Raw genomic sequence first — 24,763 nt, 5'->3', positions numbered from 1 at the left:
GCTGCTACTTTTTCTGATTACGCACACATTAAAGTCTAGGTTTAAGCATTTAATAATCTATTAATCTCATCCATCAATGAATCAGGTTTAGCATGAATTACCCAGAGAGATGTCCTCCAATGTCTTTTGTAGCTGGATCGTGTTGTGTAGTTACAAGACATCATCTGCTGTGTTTATCAAACACTTAAGATATGTAACGGGAGGCAGGATATTTTACAGTTTGAAATTAAAATGAAACTTTACTGGGAATTTAATGATTTTGAATAACCGTGAGCATCCTCTCTTCATTTTAATCTCCATAAAAAGGATTAATCAATTAATCAGGACAATAATGAGTGATTATTCGATAATGAAAATTATCATCAGTTGCAGACAGTGGAAGTGCATTTAATCTGTGATTCTAGTGTTAGCTAGATTGACACCTAACTTGTCTGTGACCCCTCTGCCCTCATAATCAGAAGGCATTGTTGTTTTTGTTGGTCTCATGTGAATCCTCTGTAACATCATGGATCACACTGTCCTTTTCTTTTTGTCACACAGTAAGAATATTATATTGATTTTGTTCCCCCTCACGTCTTGTCTTTGATGTGATGAGACATGAGGGATGTTTCAGTAACCTTTCTGTCTCTCTCTCTCTGTGTCTGATGCAGGAGACGAGTGACGTCTTTCTCACCACAGCAGCTGCGGGGAAGTTTTGTCACTTTTGTCCCTGTTGAACAAGCAATGAACTGAGGACCTCCACTCCTCAACGCCGCACATCTCCTCAGCACCAGCTCTTCATCCTCACAGCCCGTCAGTTAAAGGAGTCGACGACGTCGCCACATCTGGACAGAGAAATGTGTGTGCGTGTGAATGATCGGATGCATGACTGTGTCTGAGTGTTGCTGGGCTGTAGTAAGAGGTCGAAGGCTGCACTTCCTCTCTCCCCCTCTGAGAGGCACTTCTCCACGTGACTGACCGTGACTTTTGTCTCCACACCTGCAAAGCATCATGGGTAGGAAAAAGATTCAGATCCAACGAATCACCGATGAAAGGAACAAGCAGGTGAGTCTACGTTATATATTTTGAGGCGGTGTGTTTTTGATTATTCTGACGATTTCTCTTCTGGTTAATCAGAGCAAAACATTTTAAGTTTAAACTGTTGTATACTGCAAGGAATTGAACATCAAGACTTTCTGTTAACAGCTAAAGTGTGTCTTTACTGTGTAGAGAAAACGTTGAAATACCGCAAATTGAGATTACAGGATCAGATTTGTAGTCATGTCTCTTATTCGTTGCCAATTTACAACTGTTCTGTTCACATAGTGTTGTGTGGCTGATTGTGTTCAGATAACATTTAACATCTGAGAACTTGTATGACTTTTTCTCTCAAAGTAAGGTATCAGCAGAAGTGTTGTTTTAGTTTTGAAACTTGGGTTTTGTATCAGATCCAGTGTTGAAAAATGTCAGCCACCCCCACTGACAGTTATTAAGTGTTATTATGGCAACGACAGCACTGCGTCATTGTCTGAGGTCTCTTTATTCTGGACATCTCTTTCAAATTTCACAAATGCGTCTGGAGCATCTTACATATTTCTTACATAATATAGTTAGTTTTAAGTCGGGTTTAAAGTGATAAAAATTAAGATGATCAACCATCTTCCATAGTGCTTTAAATTCAAAGTAAAAGCCTTAATTCCATAACTCTTGGTGAGACTTGTGTTACATTGATGGATGGATGATTGATTCTCTATAAACTCATCTGGTTGGGTCCCTTTTTATTTGATATTTCTCTACGTTTTACTCTAAAACATAGAATTTTAATACATGAAACACTGAGTTTATGTGCCTCCCTCAGCCTCGCCAGTACTGTCTTGATATTTATTATTTTGACATTTTGCTCTAGGTTAATTTCCGTAATTTAATACAACAAAATGGATGCAAATTAAGTGTAGAAGAAATGAGCAATTCCTAGACATGTTGAGCTGACTAAACAATCTTTAAAGGTCAATTTTTTAAAATAACAAGCTAAGTTGACTGATGTCAAACTGTGTGGTTTTTCGTACTCAGGTCCAGAGGTTCTGTATCTTTCACTACCAGCTTGAGGCGCTGAGCAGATTTTAGACCTGAAGCTGTTCTGTTGTTGTTTTTGGCTTTCTGCTTGTGTCACTGTCCGATTCAATATACACATTTGCTGCAGAGAAAAGTCTCAAGTACTCTAAAGCAGGCTGTCCTCGAGAATTTGCCTTTTTCAGTTCATTTTGTTGTTTCCTCACTTCATGAGGCTGCCACCACACTTCACAGTAGGGGTGGTGTTGGTTCTGCCAAACAAAGTGCTTTGTATCATAGCTGAACAGTTCGATTATGGTTTCATCACACCGCAGAATATTTTCCCCCATGCGCTCGGTCCTCCACATGTTTGGTTTTCAATATCCAATCACACTGTCGTCATGTGTCATGTCTTTTCCACGATTGCCTTTCTTCAAGCACAGATTTATTGAAATGCTGCTTTGATTGTTGCTTCTTTAAATAGATCCAGCTCCTCCCTGACCAGGGTCTTTCTTGTTTTCTCAGTTGGGTCGGATGAGTAGTTGGACAGAAATGTTAATTCACTATTTTGGGGGATTTTCCCGTTATCACTGTTTTTGTGAACCACCAAGAATGTTATATTTTGTTTGTTTTAATTCTGATTTTATCTACTCACAGCTCTTACTGTAGATTCTACAGAAAGATCCTCAAACCATCTGTACAATAAATACCAAACATGCTCCAATTTAAACGTCTGTTAACTTGTTGAGACATGAGATAGTTAGAAGAACTGGTATGCAGCATAATTTAACATGGTTGAATTACTTTTAAAAAATCTGTGCCAAATACAAAAATGTAACTTTAATTACATTTGAATTCAGGTTTTAACTACTCATGTCAACATTTATCACTTGCTCAATGGAAAAAAACAATAAAAAACAGTCATGTGAGAAGAGGTTGTCACCATATCCTCTCTGCTTTTGACATCTATTTTGGCACTTAAAAGAAAATTATTCCCATTTGTCAATAAAAAAATTTATTGAGCCTTGGAGTACATCTACAGGATCTGCCTGTGCTGTATATACTGTAGGTTTCTGTATGGATCATATCTCGTGATCACAAAAGCAGTAGAAAGACTTGACTGGACTGAGATGGTTGAAATTATAAAAAAATAATGTTAAAATAGTCCTTTTTATTTTAAGCAATTTGAAAATGTCAGAAATCGGAGCAATTCGTTCTGATGCTATTAACCTGTTGTAGTAGCTTTAAAACCAACAGTTGGATGATTTAAGGAAAGATCAGTGATTGGTTATTTTGCCTAAAAGACAGTTTTTAAGGCTATTATTTCAAGTGCAGTGCGTAGTTGGCATAAAATGTCTACAAAAACAAGGATGCTTTATTCTTGATGCTGAAAACCAAAACCAGAAATAATACCAATACTTGGTATTGGTAGTGATGTGTTAAGCCTGAGAAAGCAACCTGAGAGACTGGAAACAGAGAAACGTAATAAGAGAAAGTAGCACACCTGAATTTGTGACCTTCAATGAGTTTTTAAAACAACAACAACTTTGGAGTGACAATACTCCAAAGTCCTTTATTGTCACCTTTATTATTTAATTTAACTTATCTAAATCGTACATTCTTCTTCTCTCTTTCCCTCTCCTCTTCTATCTCTGCTGTTTTGTCTTAGGTGACATTCACAAAGCGAAAGTTTGGCTTGATGAAGAAAGCCTACGAGCTGAGTGTGTTGTGTGACTGCGAGATCGCTCTCATCATCTTCAACCACGCAAACAAGCTGTTCCAGTATGCCAGCACTGACATGGACAAGGTCCTGCTCAAATACACAGAGTACAATGAACCTCACGAGAGCCGAACCAACGCAGACATTATTGAGGTAAAAGTGTCTCTTGGCATTGTTTAAAATTCAGGTTATCCTAAAATGCTCTTTATCATAACAAGGAGACTTTACCCTTAATCAAACCAGAGATATCGATCAGTAATTATGGAAATTACCAGCTTCTTCTTAGAAGTGGAAGTCAGAGAATAAAATGGAAATCTGGTAGAAAAAATAATACAGAGAGACAGAACAACCAACCAAAAAAATGCCCCCCGCCCATGTTCAATAATTAAAAACTGTTCCTCCGAGTCTGTGAAAAATCATTTGAATGCACCGTTGTGTGACTCTGTACAGACACTTGGGCTGGCAAATCTGTAAAGCTCCCCCGGTAATGACTCTGTTATTTCTCCTCTCTCGTGTTCGTCTCAAAGATCAGTGCCCAAAACAATCAGAAAACCAGCTTCCATCACTTTCATCGATTAAAATGACATATTAATGTTAATTCCCTCCCCTTTCTAACTTGATGGCGAGCCAGAACAAGACTCGTTTGTCATTGGGTTTGTCTTCTCTGCCGTGCAAGCTGGTGTCTGTGTACTGCCAAAGATTGTTTGCGAGGGAAAAGAAGCATCACTCTAACACCCCAGTCACACGGGGCTGAGTGTTTTTAGTAGTTTTTATAGTCGTCACATTAGTTTCCTGAGTTGCATTCTTCCAGTTCACACTTCTGTGATATCATATCAATAATTCAAGCCTCTCAACTTCATAGTTTTGAATCAAGACCTTTTAGTTTTTGGATCAAGTAGTTCTTGGAAAAAATAAGGTGTGTCAGATTTAGAAGGGGCTAACTGTCATTTCAATATCTGAGATACATATTTAACGAACATTTCTACTTAATGATAAGTATCAGTCAGCCAATGTTAAAGTGCTCTAGCTCATTTTCTTTGTTTTTTTACATTCACAGACTTTGAGAAAGAAAGGCTTCAACGGCTGTGACAGTCCAGAGCCAGACGGTGAAGACTCCATCGACCAAAGTCCCCTAAATGACGACAAGTACCGCAAGACCACAGAGGACCTGGATGTTCTCTTCAAGCGCTACGGCGTAAGTCCTCTAATGTGCCCATATTTAGTCTATTGTGATTACTGTTTGTTCTGCTTCTCTCTTGCCTGCAGACGTGTTGGTAAAACATTTGTCTGTTGTTATTCTGTGTTTGGCTCAAGTGCCTACAGGAAGCAGCTACTGGTGTGAAGTTCCTCTAACTGGTTGTTTCACACTTTTTTTTTTACAGAGTGCTCAACACAAGACCATAAACTTCAGATTACAGAGATAACAGATGCAGTGGCAGCTTTTTGGCCACTGTTATATCTGTCCATATTTCTCAAGGCAGATTTTAAGCGTTTATGGAGACTGCGTTGTATTTTTAAGTCCTTCAAACTTTAATTCTCTGTGACACATCAGAGCATTTTGTTTCAGTCATTTTTCCCTTTTAGACTACTTAGTTTCAGCTTTAACGTTCAATCCAGAAAAACGTCACAATTGCTACGGCTTTGGCTGTATTTTTACTGTTATAAGCACATGATACATACCTGTGTCCCTCACTTAAATCAGACTGTCCCAGTTGCATTACATCATTGCTGTGCTTAATGCCAAGACGCACGCTCAACTAAATGTAAAGAGCGGGAAAATCCATGAATATTTTATTTCATTTCAAGATGAATTCAGGTGGCAATTGGTTCTCAAATATCAGCATAAGTTGGGAAAAATACAGCCTTCAAGAAAACACAAGTTTGTAGTGATAGTTTGGGTCTTTTGATGTAGGGTTATATGAGATACTTAACCCACTTAGTGTTTTACCTGCAGCAGATGAGTGTCAGCTCTCCTCCTGCGTGAAGAAGCAATGCGTAGCACCGAAAAGGAAGCAAAGCATTCTACTGCTAAACAGGAAAGTCAGGAAAACCATCGCAAGAAGGGCACACCTAACAAATAATAACAAATATCTTTGTATGCTATATTTTGAAATGTTTGAGTGCTTTACAGACACTCACGTAATACAGTGAGGGGCAGGCAAAGCTGTGCTTGTGTGCAGGAATACGGACGTATGGTTGAGGAATGTAGTGCCAAAGGAAAGGGCAGTCTGATGGCAATGGAGAGCGGCAGAAATGATCAAGAGAGCAGCGTGTAGTTGTTGTACGAAGAAGACTAAAAGTAAAATTCTCTCTTCCCGCTTTGCAGCAGTCGACCGCTCCGCCCCAGACGTTCTCCATGCCAGTCACAGTCCAGTCATCCAATCAGAGTACACTGCAATTCAGTAACCCTGGCAACGCACTGGTAACTACCTCCTATGTAACATCATCGTCCCTCACGGATACCCACCTCCTGTCGCCACAGCAACCGGCTCTTCAGAGAAACACGGTGTCTCCGGGGTTGCCACAGCGACCAGCCAGTGCAGGTGAGTGAGTGTGACGAGAGTTGTGGACTCGTTAGTACCACCGGAGACTGACTGAAAATCACTGACTAGCCTCCTCATGGATTTTGGTCAGAGACATGAGGAAAGACAGTAATCCTCTTAAGTGAAGATTTTGGGTACAGCTTGGAGAAGAAAAATGTGACCTCTGCTTTGATGCTTCTACTTATGCATTATATACTTGTCCTTGAAATCCATCCGTCAATACATTTGTTACTCTTTTTTAGACCAACAGAGGATATTGTATGTAGTGCTTATCTTTACATGTAAAAAGCTGCTTAGTTTCTCAAGGAGTATTGCACATTCCTCTGTACCGGGGCTGCTTTCCAATACTCATACTACTGTACTATTGAGATTTTCCGGAAAAGATTGAGTCAAAGGCCACAAGGAGCCCCTTTCTTTATCTCTTTTGTGGTGCAAATTCCAGCAAAGACGAGTAAATTCCTGCGCAGTCTTTTCACCTCTGCACCTATAGATTTCTTTAAAAGGTTGTCATTTCGGTGACAAAGACTTTTCTCAAGACAACAACAAGAAGTCTTGAGAAAGGTCGACCTTTTTAACAAATCCATCAACTCAGAGGTGAAAAGTGTGTGCCGGAATTTACCCTGTCTTTGCTGAAATGCCAAAAATAAAAGAATTACCAGGATGTTCTCCTGCAACCAGTTGTATTTTAAAGTATGCAACCAAAATGCTTTTCTGGCTGTTCTAACCCATCAACAGAGAAGTGACCAGAGAGCACAGACATACGACAGCTAATGGGCTGGGTCCCAAATGGCAAGAGGGTCAAAGTTAAAAGTACAATGTAATGAGAAAGTAGAATACGATTTGACATTTGTCACTGTCCGCGTCCAACTTGGCAAAATGTTTTACTTTTGTATTACCTTCTAAATGACTAATTTATATATTTATCAACCAAATACTAAGTAAAACGGGCTGGAGTCAAGAAGTGTGCCTTTTAATTACCTTTGGCCCCATTTACAGTCATTTGAAGTGTCTGTATTTATTTAAACATATATGGGAAAAACACAGATGATATTTAACACACTTTTATTTATACAGTATATAACCACCTATATGTTTCCTTGTTGGCAGGATCTCAAATGGGATTGCAATCTGTTAGCTGGTTTTCCTTAGCTACGTGCAAATCATCTTTCCTAGACTCCTATGACTAAGTGTGAACAGGGCTTTATCTATCTTTTTCTTTTTCTGGATTATGACTCAAGATACAACGGTGCACAATGTATGTGTTGAAATACTGGGTTGCATGCTCTGATCTGTACTAAAAAGGCTTTTTAGTAATAAGGAATAATAATTAGAGTCAAAAGTGTAAAAATAGAACAAGAAAAATCAGTATGTAAAGGATAACAATTGGATAGAATGAAAAAGATCTATTAGTTAAAATTGTAGTGTGTTGGTGGGCTGGACACACATTATGATGAGTGTACATTGACATCTGTGTACATTGAGAATTTGTTGGGATTGAAAGCTTACTGGAAACAGCAGCTGACAAAACAAAGTCCTTCAGTAGCTGTTGAAAGAGATTTTGATTATTTCCTAAATTAGACTTTTCAGGGCTGCCGCATGTTTTATGCCAGAAAAATTTCCACTACGTCATTTCTTCCTTATTGTGTTCTTATTTATATTTCTGTAAATGTCAAAGCCTCCAGTGGCTTCTAGTGTTTTCATTCTGAATTCTCATCCTTTCTATCCATCTCATCCTTTTTCAACAGGAGCTCTTCTTGGAGGTGACTTGAATAATTCAAATGGAGGATGCCCAAGTCCAGTCCGTGAGTACTCCTATATTTGCTCAGATCATGAGTTTGCTTTCTTGTTAGTAAGACTTTCTTACAGCCAAGTGTTCTTGTGGTATCTGCTCTGTATTAGAGTATTTATCCCAAATCCTTTCCAAGGTTTCCTCCTCTTTTCCTCTGCACCATCTGTGATTATGCCTCAGAAGGATCAGGGGATGCCACCAGTAACATCAACAGACATGCATGGGATTCCCTGCACTTCCCCTAAGACATGTAGTCCTGCCTCATAATTCACCTTTCAACATTAATTTTTCTTAGGTCTGTCTTTGCACAGGGAAATGTTTTTGTACACTTAATTTCCATCTGATATTTAGAGTGAAAACACCCTTTTAAGGTCTTCTGGCTACAAAATCATATTTATTATTTCAGGAAATATCTCAAAGAAGACATCGCATATGATTTCAGTTGAAGGAAAACGTTTTTCTTGACATCCTGGCCAATAATCACCAACACAAAATTATTCTAAAGTCCTGTGTTTGCTTTAAAAACAGCATTATTCTGTTGATGTTGACATGCGTTTAATTCGGAGCGTCTGCGATTAGCAAAACATTTCGCTTTAGAGGATTTTTTTGATCCAAATTTGAATTTCACGCACAATATCTGCACCCTGCTGTTTGCATTCACCTGTTTGATTTTTCCATTGATTTCTGTCCATTTCCACCTCTATCACCCCTGCAGCTAATGGATACACCAGCGCCAGGGCCTCCCCAGGCCTCCTCACTGTTTCCAACGGCAACAGTCTGGGGAAAGTAGTTCCGGCCAAGTCTCCGCCCCCACCTCCGAGCCCCCAGATGGTCAACAGCCGCAAGCCAGACCTCCGAGTCATCACCTCACAGGGGGGAAAGAGTCTCATGCAGATGGTGAGCTTAACCAAGCCAAACTTGTGTAGTCCGATTCCTTTAATTAACATTTTAAACCTCATCCATTGAAAAAAAACAGGACTTTTTACCTCTCTAACACAATAAGTGACTTAAGGATCCTACAAACAACAAAGCCAAGACACATGAAACTGAGAAGATGTGTTAAAGGACATGAGGGGATGGGAATTATTGTTATGATTCCAATGAGATGGAAAACTAAAACTAAAGAACATCAGGAATTTATATTGATGTATCAGATGAAATCCAAGAGTTTGACTGAAGATAAACAGACTGTCAGAGGCTGTTTGCCATAATTTTTGTGATCTTAGTAAATACCTGTGAGCAGAGATTTGAGCTCTCGGCTCTGTGTTCAACATGTCATTATTTACTTTGGCAGAGTTGATAAAGTCTCAGATGAATCAGCCAACTCCCACTGACGGACTCGTGAGATTTCTCAGAACCTTTTTAAGTAAACATGCGCCCACATTTGCCTATAGCCATATTTTACAGGGTATGCTTACTACCAACAGGCCATTAAAACATTATTTCCTTTGAGATCCAAGGTTTATTTTTGACTTTGGAAACCGTAGTTGACAAAAAGTGTCCCAATGAGGTCCATTTAATAGTTTTTCTTGAGCTTTTGATCACATCCCACAATCGTCCTCAGCAGATAGAGCTTTTGGCCATGTGTCGTAAAGTTGCAGACCTACAAATGTCCTTTTTTTTTTCTGAGCATTTTTTAAACCTGCAATATTTTAACCAATGGATCACATGACTCGTATCTGAAAGGACCCACAGAATGATCACTTGCAGTTCCAGTCTGCACAAGAAGCATTTCAGTGTCTCTCAGCTCATTGTTTTGGTTTTTATGGACTACACATTTACGGTTTGGACTCGGTCTCAGCCTGGACTCAGATTACTGGAGTTTTGGCCTAATTAATCCTGATTCAACACTCCAGACAATTGGAGGAGAAATCTGATCTTGGACCTCGGTCGGTACCGACGCTCGGCACAGATTATGTGGTATTATGAGTGGTGTACTCTTGAACTGTGTTTTTTAATATACTTGTAGTTACAAATTTGAATCAGAGTTGTAACTCTCTGTGTTACCACCCTTTGCAGACAGATGATGAGCTGGAATTGGTAAACGAGGTGATTTTTCTCCACGTCAATCACTCGCATGAGTCGATGGCTATCGACTGTCCGCACATATTTAGCATGGTTACACTACTGTACAAGATTTTCTCATTGTTTTGGTCTTGCTCCATTTCTTGACTGCATGTGGTTCGAGGCTCATGGTTGTGTTGTTTTATAGTGTTGGGGTCATGATCTTCTCAGTGAAAACATAGAAAATCCTCCATGCACCTTCAGTCAGTTCACAGTGCTCTAGCAGAACTCTCCTCTAGTGATCACGTCAGTTTTGAACCAGGACCATTTACTTCATCATATGATACCACTTAAAGCATGGGTGTTACTTCACTTGCCATTGGGGTGCGAAGCGCCGCGGAGCATGTTGCCCGTTCACTGACACGTACACCGACTGTCATCGTCACCTTCCACCGAAACTGTCGATTAGAGGTGTTTATAAAAACTAAGTAACATTACATTAAAGGCATTTCTCTCAGATGTTTTACTTCAGACTTTATGTACATCAGCTCTAACAAAAGCTTTACTTGAAACATGGCTTCAAATAACAGTTGTTTTCATTATCAGTCAACATGCAGATTATTTTCACTGTTAATCGATCGGTAGTTTAGTCTGTAAGGTGCCAAAGATTTGTGAAAATGCTCAATGCTCTTTTACCAGAGCCCAAAGTGACATCTTCAAATTGTTTCTTTGTCAAACAAACAGTACAAAACTCATTTAATATAATTAACGACGAAGAAAAGCAGCAAATCCTTAAATGTAAGCGGCTGGGACTGACAATTGTCTGCCATTAATTGCTTGATCGAAATATGTTCTTTTTAATTGACATATCGTTTAATGAACTAATCGTTGCAGCCCTCACTGAAAATGTTTAGGTATTTTAGGATTGTATGCCTGCTTATCTTTAGTTGCGTTTGATGTTGAAACATTTAATTGATCAGCACAGTTTTAAAGCATATATTTAAACTCTTTTCTAATTTCAACTTCTCAAATGTGAGGATTTTATGTTCATCTCTGTCATATAAGAGAATAAACTAAACGTTATTCCGTTTTGGACTGTTAGTCTGATAGAGCAAGCGTTTTAGATATGCCATCTTGGCCTCTGGGAAATTATGACAGACATTTTTCACTGTTTTCTGACACTTTACAGACAAAACTGTTAGTCATTGCTTGAATAATGGGCCACTAAATGACTGTAATAATAAATAATATAATTGCTAGTTGCAGCCCTATGGATGATGCTAAATGTTGTTCATAATGAACAATATAAAATAGTAAAGAGAGAGATAAATTATTACACACAGAAAGCTTGCTATCCTGTAAAATCCTGTTTTAATTGAAGCAGAATTTACTGAAAGAGGGATGATGGCTGCTGCTGGTGCTGATTGTCAGTCACCCCTTTTTATATTTCCACTCAAAGTTGATGGGCAAGAATCTAATTTCCAGAGGGTAGTGATTCATTTTCATCACTCTCACCCTGCCGCCCCTCCTCACTTCTTCACAAAGGCAGTTAATTGAATCTGGCCCCTCTCTCCGGTCTATCTCCTTTCTCTCTCTCTCTGTAAATTCAGCGTTTACAGTCATAACTCAGGCCCAATGTTTCCTCTCAGGATGATCCACATTCACAAGGTGTCACAATTCAGAAGATTAATTCCAGACCAGAATTATTGCATCTTCGGCTTTTGTATGCAGACCCTTTAGATTCAAAGGGCCTCAGTTTGCTTTTATCTGTGTTATAATTCAGCTGAACCAGACTCCAGAGGGCTGTGCTATTCAGAGATTTGTGTCTTTTAGCACAGGTACATGATAATAAAACCTCATGGCAGCAGTTTCACAGATCTACCAGCACCTGTGTGAGAAACACTGAATATTTTGTCATCTAAATGTCTGACATAATGTACAAACACAGAGTAAGCACCGGGTTTGAACCCTGGTGCCTTCCCTCTAAAAATGAATGATTGAAACATAAAAATATGGTAAACTGTCATGGAGTACACCTAAACCACACACTGTAAGTCCTTTAGTGACATCCACTGGAGAAACACGAGATGAGCTGCACATTCAATTCAGAGTTGAAGAACATCTGGATCGCTGTAGTTGCAAGGTAATCATTTACTGCACGAAGACGATGTCAGTTTTTTCTGAAATGTTGTGAAGTGTGTGGAATACAAGGTGGACTATACACAGTTCAGTAGACGGTATTAGAGCTAGTATTGCATAAGCTCCTGATTCACACACTTGAACACACCAGTGATTAGTAATTAAAGAAAATTAATCTGCGACAACTTTAATAAACTGTTGAGAAAGAAAAAAAAAGACAGGTTCAGCTTCTTAAAATGCTGAACCTATGTGTTCTTCTGTGTTAGCAAATATGGTTGAATGTTAAAATATATTCTAATATTTTTAAACTTTTAATAAATGGATTCATTGTGAAAATAAAGGACAGATGAATTATTATCACTTAATAATACTTGGTCAGGTTCAGGAATCTGCAAACTCTCAAACAGCGTTCTCCGTGTAGTTGAATCAGGTGTTTATCAGCTCGAGGGCAGCAACTTTGAAAGGAAGCTGATAAATGTACAGCCTTTAATTGTGCTTACAAAATCAATATCTCTGTTTTGCGTCTGGTCTGGACGAGAACCTTTATTTCACATCATTCCTCATGTCTCTCTGTCCTTGATGTCCTGCCATCTCTTCACTGTTGCTCTCTAATGAAGGCATAAAATCCCTGATAAAATACCCTAACAAACCCCGTCCTGATACATAATTATATCTGATGGTTGAATAAGCTGCCTTTAATGTAATACATCTGTTCATGGCACATCCGTAACAAGGAAACTGTTTTTGATGCATGCCATCAAGAACCTCCTGATAGTAAATCCACTTGACTTTGAGATTTACTTGACTCAGTACATCATTATGAATCCAACCATAAGCACATCATCATCCCCAGCATGTCAGAGTTTACGTTATTGATACAAGTCATTTTAGCTTGAGACCACATTTAAAAGCGTGCTCCTTGTTTCTGCCGTGACTAACACATCTGTGTCCTCTCCTGGCAGAACGCCCAGCGGCTGGCAGCTGGAGCTCAGGTGGCTCAGACCCTCACCACGCCGGTGGTTTCTGTGGCCACACCGAGCCTCCTGGCACAGGGGCTGCCCTTCTCTGCCATGCCCACAGCGTACAACACAGGTGAGCTAAACACACGAGCTCCCGTGGCTGTAAAAAAAAAGATGACAAGATGTGTGTTAGTAACCACTATGACTTGTAGATATATTCAAGGGAATACAATGAATCAAATGACTTTTATCATCTGTCCTCTCAGAGTACCAGCTGACCAGTGCAGACATCACTGCTCTACACGCTCTGGCGTCACCTGGTGGCTTGTTGCCAACCAGCATGTCCACATGGCAGCAGCAGGCTGTTTCCCAGCAAACACAGCAACAACAGCAACAACAGCAGCAGCAGCAGCAGCAACAACAGCAACAACAACAGCTTAATCTTGCATCACTTAGCAACTTGGTGTAAGTCTTTCTTCCTTCCTCCCATCAGCGCTGCGACTTTTTTACCCTTCCATGAGCGTCAGGGAGGATGTTGATGATGGTGGGAGCTGGTATGTTTTGGGTAAAGCTCTCAGTCGACTGATGACCCTTGTAACATTCAATTACTTTACTACTGACCTTCCCAGACAGCTTGCATGATATTCATACCATAACCTTATATGCAAGCAACTCACATTCCTTTCTAGTGAACTGGTCTTTCACCAGCATCTCACCATCTGTTCATAACATCAATCTTAATATCTGGCCTTCACTTCAGCCATATGAAGCATTTTGCAGCGTTTGGAGAGATGAAACAGTTTCGCTGTCTGTTCCTTTAGTTATATCTAGTGTAACATTTGTAACTAGAGAATTTATGGTTTATTAGAGGGAGTTCAGTGCTGGTATCAACATCCGTCCTTGTGATCAGATCTGACTTCCCTGCTCCTTATGCAAAGAAACACGTAAATCACTGAGACAAACCGACACAAAGGTTTTTACAATTAGTGAGAAAACATCTTCGTAACAGCTAGAACATTTGCATAATTAACAAGAAGGCCAGAATACTTAAGAATTTGCAGCATAAAGAATTTTATGCAAACAAGGTCAAAGACACAGCAGGTAAACATCAGGCGATTTATAAATGTCAACGAGAGCAGAATCAGCTCAGTCAGATTTTAACATTATCTCCGGATACCTCCCAGCCTTAATATAAACCACTGATAACTTGTTTAATGTTTTATCTTCTCACTTGTTAAATGATCTTCAGGTTTACCTTGTTGCTGACACTCACAGCATTGTTCAGTCTTTCAAAAGACATTCATGATAATATTCAGTTTCAAAGTCAAAGTCAGAAGTAAAACCGACTTTTTCTCTGAAGAATTGAAAGATCGTCACTAAGCGTCACTTAAAGATGTCACTTCATTTGAATGTAATTTGCTGTGTGGACACAGTTTGTGGATGTTTCATAGAAACAAGAGGCAAAGACAAATCACTTGACAAGTATTAAACGGATGAAACTTGATTTGGAGATATTCTTATTAAATTTAGAGTTTTATGGAAAAGCCGGTGGCAGACATTTCTCACGTTAGCATTGAAGATTTAATAGAAAATCCTGAGAAGTGTCCGTTTTAGAGCAGAGGACAGTTATAGTGTTACAGCGGCTGAAACGTTGCAGGGTTCAGGATGGGTTTGTTGGTGGCGTGAACACCAGATCCTTGAAGTGTGTTCTCTCCTCTTGTCCACAGCATGTGGGGCGTGGACAAACAGAGCAGCGAGCTGAATAGCCAGGTGTCCAGCCTGGCTGCCAATCTGAGGTGAACAGCCACTGCTAGTGTGTGCGTGTGTGAAATGTCATGACCTTGTCTGTAGGGGGGGTTTGTAGTCTACTTTGCATTGAAAGGGCTTTTGTCTATAACTACTTACAGCGTTAGCTATGGAATGTATTTTAATAACAAAGGAGAGTAAAGAAAGAGTAAAATAGAACTTTCTAAACCTTTAGCTCTTACAAATAATCTGAAGGTAAGGGGTGTTCAGAAATATAACTGTATTGGTCTGTTCTGTATAATAGTACAGACTAAATTAAATAAGAATAGGTTGGTTTGAATCAAGTTAACAGCCTATGAACATTGATTTTCCCTATTAACGTCCACTGCATTTGCTTTTTAATCCATCAAAAAGCAAGTCAACATGGTGGAGACACGCTCTCTCCTACAGCTGTCCTCCAAATACTTCTTTAGTCATTACACTTTGAAGTTTGGCCCTCTGAGCTAAATTGAACAACTTTGTGATTCTTCATATGTGTATTCTGCAACTCACCAATCGTTTATTTTTCACTGGATAAAATTTGTCCTGAACATCAAAGAAAGGTTTTGGCTGAATGTTTGCAGGATTCAAATTAATACCAATACATCTTTGATTTTCAGAAATGGATATCTTAACTACTTTTCAATTTCCTGCAACCAAATTTAGATGTTCTGTAGTATTAATATAGCTCTATCACATTCCAGAACATATTTGATCCCACATACAAAATTTGAGTGCCACAGATCTTGCTAAAAATAGTTTCAGAACTAAAAAAAAACAAACACTTGAGATATTTTGACTGCATATTTTCCCAGGAAAGATTGTTTTATTTCAAGCTTTTTTTTATGTGAAAGTGTTTGAATTTAAACATCCTTTTTTAACAGTTTGAGAATGTTTTTATAAAGGTCGTTGCACACCGAGTCTAATCTGTTAATAAGTTTATATGTAGCGGAAATTCCCGATACGAGACAAGAGAGAGTCGACAAGCAGTAAAGAGAACTTTGTGGTCATCACTTATTGAGAAAAGGAAAAGAAAAAAGACAACTAGGTCCATCAGATCCTGAAAAACAAACAAAGAATGAGGAGAGTTGATAAAGGAGCTTCCAGGTGTATTTCAGGATGTCAGTTGTTTTCCACCAATTTCCCTAAACCAGTTCATCCTGAACTGTGACTGGCAGTACTTCTAGGTAGGCACACCAAGAAAAGATGAAGACAAAAGACAGCAAATGGCTAATATGAGGTTGCATATATTTTTAAATGTGCAGTTATTTTGGGCAAAAAAAAAAAAAAAAAAAAGAATAGGAGGGCAAAGGTCTTAACTCTATCATTTAATAATCTTTTTAAAAGAAGTGAAAAAGAATTCAATGATGAGGCTCTTAGTACACCGAATCACAAAACAATGAGATTTGGCTCCAATCTCCAAACTTCAAAAATTCAAAAGTAAGGACATTTGTGTAGAGTATTGGACTTTGCAGTGTCCCACAAACTTAATAGAAGTTTTTTGAATGAAAAAATATCCACGACATGAACTGTGAAAAAGTTCAAAATTTTGGTTGAGTTTGCATGAAGTGATCTATCCGACAAATAATTGTCAAGTCCCAGCTCTGACATGCTCTTTGAACTGACCCTTCCTATTTTATGCTGCCGCTCTGAAGCAACCACAAATACGGTGGCCTCTCAGGACCAAACACGTGCAAGAGTAAAAGCCTCACACTCAAAATCATGAAATGCGGCAAACGCAAACAAAAAGCACAAACATTAAGATTGTTGAGATTCAATGCACTTATCAAAGCTATCAAATATTTCAATCATGCTCCTCCTCCCTTGCAGCAGATTTCTGTTGTTTGTGTTTGTGATTTTGCTTTCACTCTTCACTCTAGTCTGCATTTTTGTCCTTTTGGAGCCACCGTACACACTCTGTAGTGAAGAGATGCACAGAGCATTACTTTTCTGATGAACGCATTTATTCTTCTGCAAATGCTGCGTTCACCATTTGATCAGAAATCAAGATTTTCAGCAGGTTAGGGTCTTTGTTTCTGATGCAGAGACATTATTAACATTATTGCTGTTGTTGGAGAAACCTTTGCTCGCAATAATGTTTCACACTTTTCTCCACACATGCCTTCTAATCCACCTCTTCCCTTTGGTTTGGGCTCCAACATTTTGTTTTCTCCCCACAGTGTTGGTTCTCCGTCCAACCTGCTCTTGGGTAGAGATGAGTGGTTGGGCCGGTACTGTATCACACTTCCTTTTTCCTGTGTGTCTGTGCGCTTTTGGCTGGCTCCCCCCTCAAAGCATGTCTGGTGCTGTCTGCAGTCAAACAGGAAAGAGACGTAGTTCCGGTTTCCACCATGTTCTCTAACCCGAGATTGCTTTTCTGTTTGTCATCTGTAGTTTCTTCACATCATAGCTACCTCATTGCCAACCACCCTGTCACACTGATCATTTCATGCTTCCTGGGCTGTTCTGTTGATCTGTTGGGAGAAGTTTCACTTCAGCTGTGAAGGCTCAGAGTTGATTGGATTTATTGAATAATCGAATGTGGCTTTTCCCTGTTGGTGCTGTGCCTTGTAATGTTGGTTTTTTTTTTTGTCTTGCTGCAAGTCCAGTTTCTCACACACTTTTGTCAAGTAGCTAATCATTTGTTTCCCTCCCGCCTTTCCTCTTCTGTCCCTTATCTTCCATCGTCTTCCTCTCTCTGACCCTCCTCTCAGGCCTGTGTCTCATATACCTCAAGGCGCCATGCTGACCGTCAACACAAACTCCAGCGTGAGCATCAAGTCTGAGCCTGTCTCACCCGGCCGAGATCGCAGCACCCCTTGCCCTCCTCCATCTTCTACCACGCCGTCCTCGACCACGGGAGGAGCCATCCTGACCGCACCGCCGCAGTATCCAGGCTCCCTGCTGTGCCTGGAGCCCCCAACCGGCCGCTCGCCTGCGGACAGCGTGAGCAGCAACGCCAGCTCCTTTGAAGGCAGCGATCGCGATGATGCTGGTGCAGCCGGCGGTGGAGGCGCAGGAGGTGGAGGCGGTGGAGGCGGTGGCGGCGGTGCTACTGGAAGCGGCAATCCTGCCAGCCGATCCATGCCGCCCGACTTCAGCCCTTCAGCCGAGCTCCTCAGGGCGTCGAACGAACCGGAGCAGGAGGGAGGGAACATCAAGCGCATGAGATTGGACGCCTGGGTCACATAGAGGCGACACCTCTCCACAGCGAAGTTTGGTGACACTCGCAACACACACACACACACACCCACATTCATCCTTACACCCCCACTGCCCCAACCCCACTGCCATGTGACACTATCATGACACATCTGCCTCTGTCCACATTTATACAACTCAGCTGCATCACCCAGACTAATGAGGCTTTGCCAAGAAAAAACAAAACATAAAAAAATGAAATGCGTCGGGGATCAAGCCCCGACTGAGGAGACGATGGCTTCGTGCTCAGCTGGGTGTTTTGTCCCTGGTAGGCCCTTGAATATAGAGGGACAGTAGATCTTTAAAGCCTTCTTGCTTGAATGGACTCACGTTTAGTAATTTCTTTTGGTAGAAATTAGGTGTTGGACCTTTGTTTTGCAACCTGACGAAACCACAAAAACATTTATCTCGCGTGGTTTCTGCATAACCTTCATGTATTTACATCCGCTACATTGTTCACGATGTGATCGGTGGCTTGTCGACATTATGAGACTCACCACTTCCTGCTCGCTGAAATCCAACTGGATTGTGTGCTGTCCATTCTTCCATAAATCACCTCTAAACTGCACTTTTGGATATTACTTAAAGTTTGAGGACTGAGCATCTATGTGGCACTGAGCAAACAGACTCAAACAGGCTCTTCTAGGTGAGGATACGGTTCTTTCTGCTGCAGCCCCTCAGGTGGCACTCTGTGGCTGTGGAGTCGAGGACCTTGCCAGAGTGCCAATATTGACCTCTCTTCAGCGTCAACAACAAAATGCCAAATGCCTCTCGCACACGGTGCAGGGACACTGACGAATTATCACTCGCACTGTCACGGAACTAACAAGAACTAGAAAACTGTCGATGCTCTTCAGGCTCTGAATTCGCCGTCGCTCTCTCCTTGGACTGGGTGCTCCTCCCGTCCCGTCCTGTCCCGTCCCGTCTCACCTCATCTCTGGACCTCGGATGGAAATCATTGCAACAGAAATCCAGCCAGTCGACTCAGCTTATTAACCAGGAGTAGATGCCATCCAGTTAAAATGCATAGAGTTTTTTGAGCCTTTGGTGGCTTTTATTTTGTCGGGTAGGGAAGTATTTGGTTCTTTCAGTCCAAGTGTTCTTTATATGTTGGTATTTAAAAGAAAAAAATCTGTTTTGAGGGTCTGTTAGTCGTCCAAGAAGTAGGAATTCTGACTTTGTATAAAAATCACTCCTTATACAAAAGCTTTGATGTCCTCTTTAGCTCTCTCTAGCTCTCCTTAGCTCTTTGCCGTGTTTCAAAAAGTGACAGGAAAAAGACATTTTCTATATTTCTACCGCTTCAGTTGGCGACAAAGTAAAAATAGCTTTTCGGCTTCAACAACGTGTATGTACATATGAATATATTTGCATAGACTTTGCTAGGTATCCCTAAAAACAAGCAATGTGTTGATTCTCAGTGGATCTGTTTGCATATATGAGTGTGACTTTGATATGTTTCGAGCTACGGTGCAGGGGTTAACACCGCACTAAGTAGTGCCGGTGGACCGGACTCGTTTCAGTAAACCTATTTTATGCTAGTGTTGATGGTGTGTGCACTTTCTGTCCCCCACTCACAGAGGCCTGCTTGGTTGTGGTGTCATCATATTCTCCTACCACACATTTTTTTAAAAACCCACGATCAAAGTCATCCATAACCACCTGAACATGAGCAGACTAGGACACTGCCATTCACTCGTAGTGTAGTTGAGAGGTGAAACAATTCCTTGATTGACAGAATCGTGTAAAATCTTTTCCACGTTAGACACAGATTATGCCTTTTTTCACTTTGAGATGAAGTCAAGAAATTGGCTACCAAGTGCTGTGTTTGTGGTTCAAATGTATGTTTTCTAGTTTTGTCTGAAACCATTTCAATTTTGTGTATGAGTGTGTGTGTGTGTACACAGGTTGTTTATAGCCTACAAATAGAGAGTTTTCCTTTTGTTTTCCTTGAGACGATGCTCAAAGCGCAGACTGTTGTTGTTGACTGATTAGACAATCCTACACTTTAAAGTCAGTGTGGGTGGAGTGGAGGAAGTGGACCCGGCTGCACGTATTTGATGATGCTCGGTGCGATTAGTCACAGCCCACAGCGCTGTGGGTTTGTGGCGATAGTCCGGAAAAAACATCCTCGCGTTGACGATGTTTTCAGTGATCAGGCGATTCTCCGTCCCTCGTTCAACAGTGTGGTGAGTAGCTTTTCTTCTCCCAGTCACCCCTGATAAACAATTCAACATCCAACACTTTCAATAAACTCATGTTGGAGAAATTTGCCCCTAAAACGGTTAAAGGAATAGTTTGACATTTTGGGAAACTGGCTTGTTCTCGAGAGTTAGAAGAGGAGATCATTATTAACTCATATTTGAGCTGAAATTTCAAGTATTACAGCTGCAGCCCCAAGCACCAAGATGATATTCGATTGTCTCCAGGAACTTTTAACAATCTTTCAAAGATGGACCACTCTTCAGGGGTTTACCAGAGCCTGGTAATGATAATGCAAGTCTACCAAGGCCCATGGTAACACAGTACAAGGTGGAAATTTCTTGTTTAAACAATGGAAACAAATTTTTTTCCAGCCCAAACCATAGTCACATGACTAATGTTTTTAATTTAACAGAGATTTGAATATTCCAAAATCACGACCCATCCCTGCTACATTTTCAAGTTCACAAGGGTTATCGGCTGTACTTGAATCAGTTAGTTATTGATTTATAAGGAAGATAGGATAAGACACTTTTATTGTACCTTTCACAATAAAAATCCACAAACAACAAAAAACAATATCAACATTTCTATATAAGTATATAACACTTATATAACACTTCAAAGTTTAGCCTATTTTTTCTGCCTCATAGTTGCTAAAATGAACACCTTTTTACTAATAACGTTTTCAGTTTTGATCTGCTGTGATCTATTCAAGTGACTGGCAGGGCTGAAGCTGAAACCTTCTCTTAAATTTGAAGCAACAACCAGCAGCACGTAAGCAGGAAATAGGACGAACAACTAGCATGGCTCAGTCCAAAGGTAACAAAACCCACTTATCAGCACCGTTTCCAGCTCACCTCTAATGACGCATTCATATCACATTGTTGAGACTGTAATTACGAACAATCAGCGGCCAAGTTTTTCTCCAAATTCAGAATACATTTTAGACTAACGTCAAGAAAACTGGCAAAGGAAAATGTGATTTAATGCACATTTCAATCCACAATCCCTCCAGTCTGTGACCATTGAACCGTTTCACTCTCGCAAAGAAACCAAACAAGTGTTTCCCAGAATGTTGAGCTATTCCTTCTGAAAGATCCAACTGATACTGGTACCAGCCTCCAAACAGAGCTAATGATCTCTTCTTTCCCACGCGGAAAATCATTTTCCATTTAAAAAAATTTCCTTGAAAACTCTTTTGTGTTTGTGGGCGCTGATGGTTGACTGAAATGTGACACCACACCGATTGGCTTCGGCGTTCTGCTTCACGCAGGTTCGTTCATGTACAAAAAGGTTCTCTGTCCAATCTAGCAGTGTAGTCACAAGACAATCTATATGAGAAATGAAAACCTGCACCCCTGTTACTTGTTGTGTACAATGTTTTTTAGAATCTCACTATTTTTGGATTAATTTGTGCTGGTGACAGTTCCATTGTCTTATTATTATGATGATATTATTATGGAGCTTTTTATTTTATTGCTATTTCGTGTAGGATAGTCGACTTGTTTTTATTTTCTCTCTCTTATTTTCTCTTCCTTATCATAAACATATAGTACTGGTTTCCTTTTTTTAAAACAACTTGCTGAAAATTGCACGATCAGTTATTGTGGTATTAGCAAATGCAATGAAGGAAATACCAGTTAAATGCTGCAATTTTAATTAAGATATAGAATATATTTATAAAAATGGGAAACAACTGAAATTAGTAAATCATGAAATTTGAAAAATGTAAATGCATGGGATACAGGTAACAGCGAAACTTAAGTTACGTAGAGTAATGATACAGGACATGCATCACAAATGAGTTTGAAAACGACTCAGAATAATGTAGCATATGAAATACTAAAGATGAAATTTATAGCTAATATATTGTGTTGAGCTAGTCTGCTTTGGGTTTTTGTTGTAAAGAAAATATTTCTTTTTGTTGTTTTTTTGAGAATGATATACAATTTGTGTATATTTTCATATACAAAGTATGCACTGATATGTTATTGAAATTCTATACCGCTTTTACAAAAAAAGTGTTTGTTGTACCAAAGTATCCAAGTCCCTTGAGACCTTACCCTTTTTGCGTATGTTTTACCGTATTTTATATATTAAATAGACAAACTGAGTGAAATGAATTTGTGTCTGGTTTATTTTCTAAACTGCCATGAAAGTCAAAGAACGGTTGAGCCGTCGACCGTGAGACGAAGCAAACCTCGCTCCTATGATAATTAATCCTGGACAATTTCTTGTAAGTAAAACCTTTAGAAACTCAACGAAAGTGTAACTCCATCGATTTCAGAGAGCTGGTTCTCTTTTGGTTTGTGTCTTCTTCATCTCCTCCTCATTGTCACAGTTAGAAACATGTGCGATGAAGCTTCATTTCACACATTCAGTGATAACTAGACGACTAAATTTAGAGGATCTCTCGTGACCTCCTGCGAGGTAAGACAGTCAACAGTGTTTAATACAGAGATTTAACTATTTCATGCAGTAGCAAAAGGAAAAACATCACACCTTCTGTTTTTGTCTGATGTCTCCTGTGTTTCTTTTTTTTTTTTTACTACTTTGAATAAAATGTGTGTTTTCAGATCCTGCATTTTAGTAAACGCAGCAATACCAGTGCTATTTCTCATAAAATAAATATTGTACTCCTTACAGAGCAAAAAACACCTGTGGATCCACAGAAAGGCAAACGTAGGATTGACAAAATCAGAACAAACACTCCTGCACTGTTCATCGCACTTGAGGTCAGGAATACATTTTTAGTAATAACATCGTTTTAGTAGAAAGATCTCCATCAGGTGCTGTTGTCTGTGCCAACTTTAACTCATTACCTGCTGTAAACAAAAAGTATTTAGGACATCATAACAACTGTGATGAAGGTTGTTGGTGCTGAAACGTTCCTGACCTCAAGTGAGATGAACTGTGTCCAGAGTTTAATCTGTGTTTTATTATGATACATTACGATCTGAAGCAATTAGTTCAACTTTAATGGCAACTATTTTTGACGACTGAAAAATAGCTGCCATGTTCTTTTTTAGATAAAAAAAATAACAAAAACGAACTCTTTCAGCTTCTCAGATGCGAGTATTTCCTGGTTAAGTTATATTAAACTAAATAACTTTGGGTTTGCGATTCTGAAATGACGCAGAGGTATTAAGAAGCAAATGTTTATGTTGTTCGCTGTCTTCAAATATTTGCCGATAGCCGACTTTATTACTTTCTAATTTCTAGGCACAAAAAGTAAATGAAGCTTATCACCATTCAGATTTGATGTTGCTCTAAAGCACATCTGAATCTGAATGCAAGCCAAATATGCATGAGAGAGTAATTCTCCTGTTACTTTTATCGATTTTTTAACCTGCTTTCAGTCCGTCAGCAAATGAAAATGTTTTCTATTTATTTCAAACTGTGCTCAGAATGATACTTTTATCTGTTCCCATTTAGAATGACGGCATGGCACAGTAGTCAGCAGATGCAGGAAGTCGTAATCATTTTGTGAGAGGAGTGACGCTCCTGTTGAGATAGAGGACATGTTCACTGGAATTCCTTGACAGGTTGCAACAGGTCGACTCGCCGTAAAAGTCTGATATCAAGTGAAGCGTGTAAACATGAGCAGAGCAGGGGAAACAGAACGACTGGGAAGGAACTTACAAAACTGCCACTGAGTGCTAAACAGACAAAGATCCTTCATGTATCTTTAAACAGTGTTGGAGAAAGTATTCAATCATCTTTCTCAAATAAAATTATCATTACCCCCTTGCGTAAAAGTCAGTGGTTTGCAGTAATGAATCAACTGTCACACTTTGATATTAAAATGTAAATATTTGAGATATTCGTATATATTTATATCATCGTTCCAGTTGTGCTTAATGCATTTAACTGTTTTATTTTTAAATAACTTAGAGAGGCGTTTAATCAGTTCATTCATGCAACATGTTGATATTCATGCTACTTTCACAGTATTGAAGTCTGTTAAAGGTCAACAACATGCGAGAGTTGAGAGGGGTTGGTAAAGGGTTAACGGTGTGGTGTATGGCCGGATTTTGGGTTTCTTCAAAAGCAAAAAGTAAACCTGTCAAACAGTACAGACACGTGAATGGATCCTCACTCTGTGACACTAACACTCAGACTGAGCAGTGAAAGATTTCTTTCTGTTTTTACACAACATTTTTGTGGCGTTTGTCGCCGTCATCGCCCCCCCCCCCCCATCTGCCAACTTCAACTATGACTCTGCGGTTTCTTTGTTTCCTCTGTTCAAAGAAAACCTGCTCACATTTGCTTTTGTTCAAAACGGGCCACATTTTTTCAGGATATGAAATTGGGCACCGACTTTGTGATCTTGTTGAAACTCGCCGTGTGACTCATGATCACAGAGGGACCCACATTTCCAAGTTACCAT

General features: G+C 39.7%; 1 protein-coding gene across 6 annotated transcripts in view; it reads left to right on the top strand.

The window, feature by feature from the left end:
- Positions 1-22,496, top strand: part of LOC115578659 (myocyte-specific enhancer factor 2D homolog) — a 30,766-nt gene extending 8,270 nt beyond the window's left edge. For 2 of the 6 annotated variants that reach the window (XM_030411730.1, XM_030411731.1), the window contains 12 exons: positions 651-1,044; positions 3,698-3,901; positions 4,806-4,943; positions 6,075-6,291; positions 8,037-8,093; positions 8,796-8,977; positions 10,100-10,129; positions 13,186-13,315; positions 13,449-13,647; positions 14,910-14,978; positions 17,148-17,198; positions 17,682-22,496. In XM_030411730.1, the coding sequence (XP_030267590.1) occupies positions 991-1,044; positions 3,698-3,901; positions 4,806-4,943; positions 6,075-6,291; positions 8,037-8,093; positions 8,796-8,977; positions 10,100-10,129; positions 13,186-13,315; positions 13,449-13,647; positions 14,910-14,978; positions 17,148-17,198; positions 17,682-18,159 (1,809 nt within the window). In that variant the 5' untranslated portion in view covers positions 651-990 and the 3' untranslated portion in view covers positions 18,160-22,496. The remainder of the gene's footprint in view (positions 1-650; positions 1,045-3,697; positions 3,902-4,805; positions 4,944-6,074; positions 6,292-8,036; positions 8,094-8,795; positions 8,978-10,099; positions 10,130-13,185; positions 13,316-13,448; positions 13,648-14,909; positions 14,979-17,147; positions 17,199-17,681) is intronic. The other 4 variants (XM_030411732.1, XM_030411733.1, XM_030411734.1 and 1 more) reach the window with 4 other exon arrangements.
- Positions 22,497-24,763: the final 2,267 nt, after the last annotated feature.

The sequence above is a fragment of the Sparus aurata genome, chromosome 3 (assembly GCF_900880675.1).
Source record: "Sparus aurata chromosome 3, fSpaAur1.1, whole genome shotgun sequence".
Taxonomy (NCBI): domain Eukaryota; kingdom Metazoa; phylum Chordata; class Actinopteri; order Spariformes; family Sparidae; genus Sparus; species Sparus aurata.
The sequence above is the reverse complement of the archived record's forward strand: the minus strand, read 5'-3'. Positions and strand labels throughout refer to the sequence as shown.